At 37.9% G+C, this 14,170-nt stretch overlaps 1 protein-coding gene across 1 annotated transcript in view; it reads right to left on the bottom strand.

Moving 5' to 3' along the window:
* The window catches only part of Ube2v2 (ubiquitin-conjugating enzyme E2 variant 2), a 46,811-nt gene extending 35,937 nt beyond the window's left edge, over positions 1 to 10,874 (bottom strand). The window contains exon 1 of the mRNA XM_005396039.2: positions 10,776 to 10,874. Coding sequence (XP_005396096.1) covers positions 10,776 to 10,791 — 16 coding nt within the window. The 5' untranslated portion in view covers positions 10,792 to 10,874. The remainder of the gene's footprint in view (positions 1 to 10,775) is intronic.
* Between the last annotated feature and the right edge of the window lie 3,296 nt (positions 10,875 to 14,170).

Below are 14,170 nucleotides of genomic sequence, written 5' to 3'. Positions count from 1 at the left end.
GTTTTATAACACTAAGAAAAACAGTCCTCCCCAAAATAAACGATGTCATGCTATACAATCACTACTCTTTGCTCTGTTCTGGACAACAGACACTTGCTCCCTTTCAGGCATCAACAGTGGAATTCCTCACTGGATGGGCCTACCATCCTATCAGCTTTAAACATTCAGTCGGTAAAGGATTGAATCTGAATCACTAGTCCCCATAACAGTTCTTTATTCTGGAAAATCTCTGTTTTATAATCTCAACTGGGCCCATAACCCCAACCAGGTGTTTCAAAAACATCAATTATAACACAACAATTAGCAATACTATTTACTGACCTACAGAATGTCAAAAATGTCACAAATGCTAATGTACTGATATCAAGCAGTATGTTTTCAAAAATCTTTGGAAATGATTGTAGTCATCACTCAGACACTATGCATTTATACAAATGTTGGTTTAATGTTAAATTTTCATTTACAATTCACAGAAGAAAGTCAGAAGCAATATTATTATGCTAGAAAGAAAGTTTACCAGGTACAGCAATTTCAACCTTAATCTCCAAAATAAACATTTCAAAAAATTGGGTGAGACTAAAAATATATTGTAATTCATTAGAATACATTTGTTTGAATTGCATTTATTTTTTTATTTTTTTTTTTTGAATTGCATTTAATAACAATTGTTTAGTATTCAGTTAGGAAATAAGAATACATGTTAATACTTTTCTAGAATACACTATTTTAAATATAGTACATAGTCACCTCAATGAGTACTTCTTAACAGATTTTTAAATATTTTTCACCAAACATAAGATAGCATCCGAAGTTTCATCTCAAGGATAGTTCAACATAATACAAATCAATAAATATAATGCATCACATAAATAAAAGCAAACAAAAATCTTACAATCATCTCATTAGAAGTAGAAGAAAAAGTCTTTGACAAAATCCAAGGTCCATTTATGATAAAACCCTGAATAGGACCTTATCTCAATCTGATAAAAGCCATTTATGACAAACCTACTGTCAACATTGTATTAAATGGGGAAAAACTGAAAGCTGTCCCTCTAAAATCAGAACAAGACAGAATTCCACTATCATCACTCCTGTTCAATGTAGAACTTGAAACATTAGCCAGACCAATCAGGCAAGAGAAAAAAAATAAAAGGAATATACATAGGGAAACAATAAAACTGTCCTTATGGGCAGGTAACATGATCTTTTACACAAAAGGTTTATTACAGGCTTGTATCTAGATGTCCTCCCAAAGCTTCATGCACTTATACATAATGTTTTTCAGAGATGGCTGGATCTAATGTGTGTGAAAATGGATTAAAGGTGTAATAATGAGTCCACTGACTGGTTTAACATAGTTCTGGGCATGTATAATGGGAAGGCCCACCCTAGGTGTGGGTGGCACCATCCAATAGGCTTGTAGCCAGGATGGGACGAAAGCGAAAGGGAAACTCACAGCTGCTGCTGTGCTGCTTCCTACCTGCCATACCAAGGACTATTTCTTCTCTGTGATGCCCCTCTGCCACACCACCCTGCCTTGGGCACAGCTGACTATGAAGTGAAACCTCTACAAATTATGGGCTGAAATAAATCCTTCCTCCTTTAACTTGTGTATCAAGTATTTTGTACCAATGAGAAAGTAACTAGGACAAGACTCCTAGAACTCATGAACAAACTCAGCAAGATAGCAAGGTACAATATCAACACACACACACACAAAAAAAAACCAACCATGTTCCTTTACACCAGTAAACAATCTACCAAGCAAAACATTTGGGAAATAATACCATTCACAACAGCTTCAAGAAAAATTAAATACATAAGAATTAACCTAACCAAGGAAGTGAAAGACCTCTATAACAAAAACTACAATATTCTGAAAAAGACTGAAGAGGGGGCCCAGTTGAGATTATAAAACAGAGATTTTCCAGAATAAAGAACTGTTATGGGGACTAGTGATTCAGATTCAATCCTTTACCGACTGAATGTTCAAAAAAATGAAAAGGAAGAGGATGTCAGAAAATGGAGAGATAGCCCCTGTTCCTGGATAGGCAAAAGCAATATTGTCTTTAATGTCATAATCCCAAAACTGATACACAGATATAATGCATTCCCAATTGGGGCTGGGTTGGCGGTGCACGTCTGTAATCTCAGCACTCAGGAGGCTGAGGTAGGAAGATCACTACCAGTTTGAGGCCAGCCTACATTATGAAGTGAGTTCAAGGCCAGCATGAACTGCATAGTGAAACTCTCTCTCAAAAAGACGAAAAAAAAAAAAAAAAAGCAATCCCCTCTGAAATACTGGCACAAAAACAGACTTGCAGATGAATGAAACAGAATAAAGGATGCAGAAACAACCAACCCCAGGCACATTCAGCTAGCTGACCTTTGACAAACGGGCCAAAAGCATGCTGGAGAAAATACAGCCTCTTTAACAAATGGGTACTGGGCAAAGTGGCTATCCACATGTAGAAGACTGCTTCTACATCTATAACTATCACGTACTAAATTAAAATCAAAATGGCTCAAAGATCTAAATATTAAAACCAAAACAATCTGCTGGAAGATGAAATAGGTAAAGCTCTTGAGGCTATGGGCACAGGCAAGGACTTTCTGAACAAAACCCCAACTGCACAAGAAATAACATCAAGAATCAACAAAAGGGGAAGTGACAAAATAAAAAGCTTACACACAGCAAAGGCAACAACAAAGAGACAACCTAGTGATAAAATGTTTGCCAGCACCACACAGAGGATTAATATCTAGAATACATAGAAAACTCCAAATAGCAAATGAAGAATTAACAGACCCTTCAAAATAAAAGGCCCAATGAAAAAAACTGGCAACAAAAATGAACGGACAATTTCAGAAGAAGTACAAATAGTCAATAAACATATGAAAAATGGTCAACATCTCTGGCCATTAGAGAAATGCAAATTAAAACAACACTGAGATTCCATCTTTAGAAGAATGGCTACCATGAGAAATCACACAATAACAAATGCTAGCCTGGCTGCTGGTGGAAAAGGATCCCTTCTGTATTGTTGGTGGGATAGTGAACTGGTACAGTCAGTACAAAAATCAATAGAGAAGATTCCTCAAAAAAACTAATACTAGAAATTCCCAGATATTCTCCTTCTGGTATCTCCCTGAAGGAGTTAAAGATATGTTATAATGATACAAATGTATCTATACAGCAGCACAACTCATAATAGCTAAACTTTATAAGCAGCCTATATATCCTTTAACAGACAAATTGATAAAGATGTGGTATTTATATACAATAAAGTACTACTCTTTTATAAAGACAGATAAATTTGAGTCATTTATAGAAAACTGATGTACCTTAAAACCACAATGTTAAGTAAAATCAGGTAAGATACACGTTAAATATCGTATAGTTTCTCTTACATAAGAAATCCAAAGCATAAAGAGCAAAATAAGACAGATGATAATAGCAAACAGAGAGAATGATCCTTTGTAAATGGGAAGAGAATTGGGAGGGTGCTGATGAAGGGAAGGGAGGGTAGGAGAACGGTGGGGGGGGGAGGAAAGGGAAGGGAAAGGAAAGGAGGGAAGGGAAAGGGAAAAGGAAAGGGGAAAAAGGGAAAATGAAAAGGAAAGGAAAAAAATTAAGATGTGCTACGTACAGGTATCAATTCCCCACAATGTGATCATTATGCACCACAAACATGTACTAATAAAAATTAAAAGACAGCTTCAACTACATACTGTACCATTACTTTAAGAATTAAAAAAAACTACCAATAAAAAAACACTACAAACATAGGTATAAAACATATACCAACTTTAGATATTTTAAATGTATCTTAGAACTGATGAAATACAATACATCTGAAAAACCAAAATTCAAATCAAAGTTTGAACATTTGAAGCATTTATACCTTCAAGTACAAGTGGAAAAATTGCTGGTGTAAAGTATCTCAATGCTGGTGTATGGAGGATATATTATACACAGGACAATATGAATTATGCCACTGTTACACTTTAGGTTACAATCAAGAAACACACTCTCCCCTAGCCACCTACCAACCTGCAACTATATGGACAGGTCATTCAGGTCATCCAGTTACTTGCCAAACACTAACTCTTACTAAATAAGGGGGAAACAAGCAATTTAGTTTGTTTATATATAATGAGTATATTTAAGCATAAAATATAGTTAGTACTGCTTCACTTCAGAAAAAGAAACAACACAAAACTTAGTAAGATGTTGTATTGTACAAAGGAAAAACCTACATTTTAGATAAGCCATTTATTTTCTCATTCTCATACAGAAACTGTACCATTTACAAAGAAACTGTACCATAGAAAATAATGAGAAAACAGGCATTCAATAAAATAGTGGATTTATCACAGATGTTTATTTTCAATCTTTTCTCTCAATATTTATGAACTAACCTATAACAAATGCTGCTGACAGTAAATATAATGATCCTTTCCATAAGATCTTATGATCCAGGAGGGAAAAAACTGTTAAGTGGATTCATCCAAACACAATGTAATAAATTGCAAATTTTGTCCAGCTACACAATAGGTTATCTCAATGAGACAAGCCTAGGGCCAGGGGTGGTGGAGCACGCCTGTAATCCCAGCACTCGGGAGGCTGAGGCAGGAGGACCACTGCGAGTTCAAGACCAGCCTGGGCTACAAAGTGAGCTCCAGGCCAGCCTGAACTGTATAGCAAGACCCTGTTTCAAAAAGACCAAAAAAAAAAGAGAGAGACAGGCCTAAGAAGAACACTGCACTTACTTAACATTCTCCAGTAAAAGATCTATCAATATTTATACAGTTCACAGCTCTTTATCTATAAAGACAAACTTTTCTAACAGTAAACTAGCAATGAGGGCAAATCTTTTAGAGCTTTCAATGACACAAACAGCCTGCTGTGGTACATGTGCCATAGATTCACCACCACTGAACTAGGCAGTGGTAGAAAATCAAGCAAGTTATACTCTGGTTCCTCTTTAGTTTTAATGTCTAAGTAAAATTAGGACTGACATACACTTTAAAAAATGTAAGGCCTCCTGAGAGACCACTAAATTCGTATAACTGCCCTCCTGTGAGTCCAAGAAGCTATAGTTAACTTCCACAGTCAGAAAACTATATGAAACAAAATAAATAGCTGCTCCTCCTAATCACTGCTTATGAGGTAAACACTTCAGAAAATTAAAGACTTTTCAATAACTTAAACATTTGCCCTGAAGAAATAAAGCACTCAATAGTACTGTTTAGTAAAACGTAACTTATAATTTTAGTAGCAAAGTGACACTAGCATGAATAACAGTATAACAAGTCATGCACTGTTTTTACTTTACAGTAATATTCCAATCACTGGATTGCAAAATCTGTCACATAATTACTGTATTCCCAAAGAATAAACTGCAGTATGCCTGATATCTAGCTGTTTAACTTTTTTTTTAAATGTGAAGTTAAACCTCACCTGGAAAGGTGAAATTTAGACTCCTGCCAGATCACATGGTAATCAAGTAAAATAACTAGATCACCAATTAGAACATACAGTATTTTAACATAACTTTTTGGGTTTTTTGCTTGGTTTTTGGTCTTTTTGTGATAGGGTTTCACTATGCAGTTCAGGATGGCCTTGAACTCACTTTGTAGTCCAGGCTGGCCTCAAACTGCCAGTGATTCTCCTGCCTTAGCCTCCCGAGTGCTGGGATTACACGTTCAAAGTAACATTTTCTAAACAAACAACAACCCATCGGCAATGAAGACATATGAAACCCAACCTCTGCATTTTAATAAAATAGATAAAATAAACTGGTCTTCATAAAAATGTAATACCTTTGACTTCTGAAGGACAGCATTGGAAGTAAAATGAAGACAACTTCAATAATGGGAGAAAGTACCTGCAAACCATAAGGGACTTGCATCTAGAATACATTAAAAAAACTACTACAACTAAGCAGTAAGGGAAATACAGCAATTAAAAACTGAGCTGCAATAAGCAGCCAGAAAATCTGTGAAGCTGAACTTAATAAACACAAATGAAGAAGCTAGTTGTGAGAAAAAGAAGTGAAAAACTTCATAAGAGAACTGTTAAAGATGGTTCCAAATACTTAAAGCCCAGAGGACAAAATACTGGTGGATAACAGTCTTAGGAATGTGCTAATTCAAAGCTTAGAAAAGATGCTTCTTGCTCTGTATCGTAAGTTATACAAGAAGAAAATGGGAAGCACTGTGCAAACTGCTTGACAAGCTTTTATAAGAAAATGAAACACCCTAACTCTTAATTGCTCTCATTTTAAAATTCAATGTACTGAATGTTAATTTTACTTTTTAAAATTTTCCTATAATTTGTAACCAACCAGAGCATTTTTAATATTCTGACAAACTTTTTCAAAGGTCTCAACTTTTCTACTTACCCAGATGGCTTTGAACAGTTTCAGCTGCATGTCATTGTTAGCTCCCCAAACTACTCTAAAAACGAAGGACTGCCTGTATAGTGAGGATGCTTTATTTAATCACATTCTCAAGAGCATATACACATATATATCAAGAAAAATCTACTAGATCAGTAACAAGTCTCTAGATGCAAATACACTAGCTTAGTTCTTCCACTGTTTAGTTCTAAGGTTCTATGTTATGATTTACACATACAATTCTCTTCTGTTCCTACTCCCCAAGTCCTGTTTATAGCTAAGCATCTTCATCTAAAGATGAGAAAAGCTAGGATTAATGATTAAAGAACATCCCCATAATGCCAGACCAGCCTGTCAGAGACTGCAAGGAAATCAGAAAACTGCTAAACTAATTCTTCCACTAGCATACACAAAGCTGCCCACTTCTGAAAAGCGTTTACTCTGGTTTTGTTTTCTGTCCATACAGCTTACACAGACCTACTCTACTCTCAAAGAAAAATATTTCATTTTTTATGGACTTCTCATTAATGACATTTTACAAGCATCTGCACTCAAAGAGGCTAGGAGCCAGGCACGGTGGCACACGCCTGTAATCCTAGCACTCAGGAGGCTGGGGCAGGAGGTCTGTCACAAGTTCAAGGTCAGCGTGAACTACATGGTGAAACCATCTCAGGAAAACAAAGAAAAAAAAAAGACACTAGAGTCCCACTGCAACACTAGCGTAAGTGACAAATTTTAAAACATTACATGTTATGGTATAATGTGGTATCCTGGATGGATGGGGTCCTAGACAGAAAAAAGATGTTAACTAAAACAAAAAAAACTTGAATATAGATTTTAGTTAATAATGTCAATATTAGTTAACTACGACAAACACACCACATTAATTTATCAACAGTGGAAGGTGAATGTGAAGTACACAGATATTCACGGTATTATCTTCATAATTGTTGATCTATTTAAAAAGGTAAATAAGTACGAGGTACCCTTTATCTCACACTAGATTAATGCTGAGATCTTGTGAGTTTCTGAATCACAGGCACTAAATAGTATTTACAAATTCCTATTCCTTACACTAGTGTTCCTTAAGACTATGTTGTAGGAAATGCTGACTCCAAATAACTCTGTCTCTTGGAAAGGGGAACCTAGCCAGCAGGGTTTCCACTGCAGTCCCACTTCCATCAACGAGAAAGATCTGTGAGTCTGAAATAAGAATTCTGTGAGGAAGGGAAATGTGAAAGCCACTCACTAAGCCTAAAAAGAAATAAAGTTAGTGTTTTCAGGATCATTTCCAAATTCATAGCTTCTCATAATGGCAAGCACACTGAACTAAGGGTATAAGACCTGGATTCTAATCATGCTTTTTTTGCTAACCAACTTTTATTACTAACCAATTATATACAATCTTTTACTCCTTTTAGCTTCAGTTTTCTCATATGCAGTGAGGGCCAGAAGGACACACAAAGTATGTTTCAGTCAAAAAGTTTCAACCTAACTAGAATTAGTCTCAAAAATTGAGAGAATGGTAAAAGTAGTCATTGCATAGTGAAGTATAATGCTCTTAATAAAGATGAAAAATATTCATGCTGGGTGTGGTGGCACAGAATTTGCAATTGAAGAATTTGGGAGGCTGAGGCAGGAGGATCTTGAGTTGAAAGACAACTTAGGCCACATAGCAAGTTCAAGTCCAGCCTGGACTCCACAGATTCTGCTTCAAAAAAAATTTTTTTTTAAAAATCAGGGTTGGCTGGTTTGTTTTTTAAACCTTTTTGGCCTAATTATCTTTATCGAGATATACTGACTTAAAGAAAACACATGCATATTATACTCATCTGATTTTAAATTTCAAAATATGTGACATTTATTTTAAAAATACACAGGTAGCTTTCCTTTCTACCAAAATCAAGCAATACAAAAGTGTATTTAACAGACAGTATAATTCAAAATCAATTCATTTCAAAACAGTGTTAAGCTTCTTCTGGATTCAGTTTCCTCCCAGTTTGACAGTATTATTATCTAAAGCACAAAAAAAATCAATGAAACAGAATACAAAATTGACCATGGCAAGTTTTTAATAGGAGTTTCAAATTAAATTTCAGTATCTTAAGACTATTAAATTATCTACGTAAAAAAATTTTAATTACGCCCGAGTCTCAAATGTCACCAATCTAAAAACAGTTAAACTATAATAAATATTTATATAAACCCAAAAATACAGGGTTCTAATGTGTAGTAAATATTCTAATGATTATTAGCAGTTCATGTATAATGTATATTTCCTTCCAAAAACAGTTAAAAGTGGTTAACAAAAGTACGTGCCATTAATATGTACTCTCTGGTCTTTTCAAAATATTTTCACATTCTCTCAACAAACAGTGTTGGAAAACACTGCTTAAATAATGTGATCACAAAATGAAAAGTATTCCAACACTGTTTAAATAATGTAATCACAAAATGAAAACTCTCAAAACACATTTTTATTATTTCATCTTCAGGAAACTACAGGTACTATATATTTGACCCAGCTATACCTATCCTGGGTATTTTCCCAAAGAGTAAAATAAATCACCACAGTAATACATGCATACAAGCCCACAGCAGCACAACTCACAATAGTTAAACTATGGAAGCACCCTAGATGCCTAAAAAGACCAATGGATAATAAAAATGTGGTATATTTACACAATGGAGTACCACTCAGCCATAAAGAAGTATAAATTCTGTGATGGCACAAGCCTGTAATCCCAGCACTAGCGAGGCTGAGACAGGAAGATCATAGAGTTCCAGACCAACCTGGGCTACCTAGTGAGTTCAAGACCAGCCTGAACTACACAGTGAGACCCTGTCTCAGAAAAACAAAACAAAACAAAACAAAACAAGGCAAAACAGATAAATCCAAATCATTTGTAGAAAAAATGGATGGATCTTGAGACGATGTTAAGTGGCAAAACAAATCAGATGTAGATCAATTATCACAGGGTTTTATTATATGACAAACCCAAAATATAAACAGTAAAATAATAGATGGTAGGAAACAGGAAGATACACTTCTTGGAGATGGGGAGGGTGATGAGAGAAAAGGAGAGGTAAGAGTTGGCAGAGGAAAGAAAACACTATCAAAACTGATCGAGATATAGAGTATATGTACCAATTTCCTAAAATGAGCCTCTTTTCCTCTCTTATAATGTATTGCAAACATATACCAATAACAAAAAACCCTACAGATACTAGGTACAACTCTTCAAAAGACATGGTCCCATTCACAAGCATATGGATTTCAAACAGCAAGTACAGTCATTAAAGTTGTAACACTAAAATATCACTTTTAGAATTATCTTTGTTTTGCTAGTTAGCCATGCCCAAGAATACTGAACTATTTTCCCAAAGCTGAAATTGCTAAAGATTTTATCACCTATGATACATATACATAATAAAGACGATTTCACAGACATGCAAAATGAATTCTGAGGCATTACCTTGAAAGTACCAATTACAACATATATCAAAGCCTTTTACTTTAGTACATACAGATTTAATATTTTCATTTTATTATGCAATAATGGCATGAAATATTAAATCACAGTTCTATAACCCAGTTCAATACAACTAAAAGAAACACTACCTTTTCAAACAGCAAAACAATACTTTTAACTCATTAACATTTTTCAAATGGTCAAATTTTTTCAAGCTTCAGCGTACTTAATTTGAAAGTCTGTGCTCAGAGGAAACCAAACACTGTATTCAGTATGAGAGGAGTTGAACAGCTTATCTAAGATACCACTTGTTCTTCAATTAGCTTTCATCTTGCTCTATGCTTTTAATTTGTCTGCACTGCAGTTTTTCACTTAAATGAAAGAAAGACAACACAGTCAGGTAAGGACAATCACCTATCTCACGTTCGAAGAGCAATCGTCCTCTTGTCCCTGGTCTCTCCTCCCCCACCCCGGTGCAGTGGAGCCTGGGAGGACCGGACCCCCCACCGCGACCCGGGAGGCCTCCAGGCGCGACCCCGCTTTGGTACCCGAGGCTGACACCCGCCCACCTTGGGCCTCCTCTCCCGCCTCCCCCAGCACCTTCAACCCGCAGCGCGGACCCTCACCAGCCGGGGCCACCCCGCCACCAGCCGCGAGCGCGCGGCCGCCGCGCGAGCACGACCAGCAGCCACCCCTGCCCGCCGCCCCGGGCCCCCGGCATCCGCGCGGGTCCCACCCGCACCCTGCCCAGTCCCGGGCTCTGCTTCCCACGGAGCGCAGTGCTCAAGAGAGCGCGCCTCGACTTCTCCCACACGAGGAGCCCCCGACCCCCAGGAACAGGCGGCGGGGCAAGGCCAGGTCCGAGCGGGAAAGCAGGCAACCCGCCCCAGAAACCGACCTGTGGAGACCGCCATCTTCTCCTACAGCCCGACGCAGCCGCCTGAACGCACGGGACGTCAGCGTCACTTCCGGGAGCGCGTCGCTCCAGACTCCGCCCCCCGCGGCCGGCGCTGCGGTGCCCGAGCGCTGACGGCGCGCACGCGGGCCGGGGGTGGGCGTGGGCACCGTCGCCGCTGTTGAGCAGCTACGCCTGACGACAGCCGTCTCAAAATAAAAAGTTCATGGGAGGCTTAGTAGACAAAGTTAAATTACTTTCTATAAAATAGCCGGAAAGACAAGAAACCGCACGCAGAAGGGATGTGACCAGACACAGCGGCCACGGACCACGTGAGCGCGTGAACGGAGACGGGAGGCGAGGGGGTCTGCAGCGAGGTTCGGCCTCCTAGTACGTCCACGAAAGCAAGGAAACAGGAAAGCCTCTCGATAGTGTTTCGTAGTGATTCGATATTGAAATGATAATAGTTGGGCAAAGGTGAATCACACAGAACGTGTTATTAAAATAAAAATAACGCAAAACGTGGGCGTTGACAAATTTGTGTTGAAAGGTTACTCCGAAGGGGAGATAGTATGTTTGAAGAACCGCTAAGAACGAAGCGAATGTATTGTCTTTTTCTTTCAATATATCCATGATAGTGAAACATGATTAAAGTGTATGGCTAAACCTTTGTCAAAAAGTGTAAGATAAAAATTCTAAGGAAGCAGGTCATATAAAAAGTTTTTACGTCTGTAGTTGTCAGTGTGGCTTCTGTGTAACTCAGGGCTCTCAGTAGCTGCTGTGCAAGTGCAGTGTAAAAGCTGGAAGTCAGTATTGGATGCTATTATGCTTATGTTAAGAAAGGAAAAGTGGGGCTAAGAATGTAAGAGTGCTTGCCTAGTAAGTGTGAGACCCTAAGCTCTGCTCTAGTACAGTACTGTCAAAAAAAAAAAGGAAAAATGAACCTCAAAACACTAAAATGACTTTTTTAAGAGCACACCTATCCACCAATAGTGTTTAAAAGCTGAACTTCTAATGAAGTTATGACTGCAAAGTTAACACTGTTTTCATCCCTAGTTTGTATTACTATGTTAATCACGATTTTTATGTTGCTGTAATGGTATCTATAGTCTGAAGCTTTTGCTTTTACAGTAATTATTATGCAGAGAAGGGGGAATCACTACAGGGGTAGAGATTCTTAGTTCTTTCAGTTCTGCTCATTGACCACATCTCTTTAAGTATCTGAAGCTTTGAAAAAAAGAAAGACACTTGATTGCTGAACACAGAATGCCCTCAATTTTTGCTTCCCAGCTGATCCCACCTATGTCCCCTAATATGAAGTGACACTATAGAGCACTCTTAATACTTGTGCAGTATACTTCAACCTGGCAGCCTCTAAAGTGGCCCCCAAGGCCTCCTCCTGGTACTTGTGTTCTTGTTTTGAATGCTCCTTTTACACTGAGTGTGAGCTAGTTTATTCACTACTTTGTGTTGAATGACAAGGACAGAAGTGCTACAATATCAGCTCTGAGGTTGTTGTCTTGGTTACTTCTCTCTCATTGCTGAGACAAAATACAGGACACTCAAAATTAAGGAAGGAAAGGTTTATTTAGCTCACAATTTGTAGGGCTGGGGATTTGGCTCAGTGGTGCAGGCACCTGCCTGGCAAGTGGAAGGCTCTGAGTTCAATTCCTAGTATCAAAAAAAAAAAAAAAATCTGTGGAAGTTTCAGTCCGTAATAAGCTGGCTCCAAGGCAGGGTGGCACATGGCATAGGGGCAACAGTTCAAGGCCACAGAAAACAGCAAGAGCAAGAAGCGGGAAGAGCAAGCCTTTTTTCCTCCTTTATATTACCACTCCCTAAGGCACGTGTATGTAGTGCTCACACCATCTCCCTGCCCTCCTCTTGCACAGGATGAGGATGCTTACAAAGTAAGGATTCTGGCCACCTGCTGAATCGCTTAAAATTCTAAACTTCTCAGGTTGATACACCAGGTATCAACCATTACAGTTATGTTTAGTCTTTTTAATTTTTTTTAATGTTTTTGCAGTTGGGGGATTGAACATGGGGACCTCTACCACTGAGCCATATGCCCCTTTTCACAAAAGTCAAATAGGTTGATGCCAGATGTATAGCTCAGGGGTAGAGCAAGTACTTCATATGTGGGAGTCCCAAGGTTCAATCCCAGTACTAAATAAAAAAAATATTCTTGTGTTCAGATTGGAAAATTGTTGCATAATCTATGCTAGTTGAAAGTCTTGGAAATGCATTGGAATGACTATTTGGGACCAAATGTGTAGCTCAGTGCTTAGCAATGCTTAGTATTTGCAAGGCCTGGAGTTAGTCCCAGGATACCCCTGCCCCCCAGCCAGAAATATGTTCATTAATATAATAAAACTTTGCTTAGTATGGAAATGAAATTGCAGAAAGAAGAAACCAAAAGACACCTTGAGAGTTAGAATAATCAAGAGCCCTTCAGGCAAAGCCTGGTGTTTGGGGTACTGGTATCATTACTAAGAATAGGGTAACTTGGAGCATCTAAGAACTTAGGAAAGGCCAAGGTGAACAGTGGATGCCAGATGTTCCTGCTATTTTCCACCACTGTTTATCCAGCTCACAGTGCACACTAAAGAAAGATGAACCACTGTTCAGTTTATTACATTGACAGATGCACTGGATCTCTGCTGTTCTCCATTTCCTCACCAGCAAAATGAAAATATTCTTAAAGTTTATCCTTAACACATTTAATGTAGTGTTTGGCCCATCCAATGTGCACAATAGATGATTGCAATTCTAATGACTAGATCCCAAAAGGTCTTTCTAATAGGTTTTTTTAAAAAAATACTGGGAATTGAACCCAGAAGCACTCTACCAGTGAGCTAATGTATAGACATTCATTCATTCATTTATTAATTTTTTAACAGAGGCTCTTGAAGTTGTTCAGGCAGGACTCAAACTTGCAGGCCTCCATCAGTCTCCCTCAGTGCTAGGAATACAGGCATGTGCCATCATGCTCAGCTAAGCAAATAATTTTTCATCAGAATTTTGAGTTGTCCTCTTGGCTCTGGCTGTTAGAAAACTCAAAGCCAAATCAGTAGCACATCCCTAGTACATATTTAAGATATATAATATATGTACTGAGTTCATCCTCTCAATTCACCTTATTTTCTTATTTCTCCTTTATCATATTTTACTCTTTTTCACTTATCACAGAACTCACTACATCATTATACATTCCTACAAGTCTTCACTCTGTTTTTAGAGAGCACATTATTATTAAATGATAAACTAATTTTAGTCCTTTGATACTTATAAAACATTGGATAATTGAAACTTAGTGTACCATTTACTAATCCCTTTCTTTTAAAAGTATGCAATCATAGTCTACCAGTGGAAGACACCCTAAGCTGCTCTTTCCT

This window comes from Chinchilla lanigera, unplaced genomic scaffold (genome assembly GCF_000276665.1).
Source record: "Chinchilla lanigera isolate Chin_1 unplaced genomic scaffold, ChiLan1.0 scaffold00053, whole genome shotgun sequence".
In the NCBI taxonomy this organism is placed as follows: domain Eukaryota; kingdom Metazoa; phylum Chordata; class Mammalia; order Rodentia; family Chinchillidae; genus Chinchilla; species Chinchilla lanigera.
The sequence above is the reverse complement of the archived record's forward strand: the minus strand, read 5'-3'. Positions and strand labels throughout refer to the sequence as shown.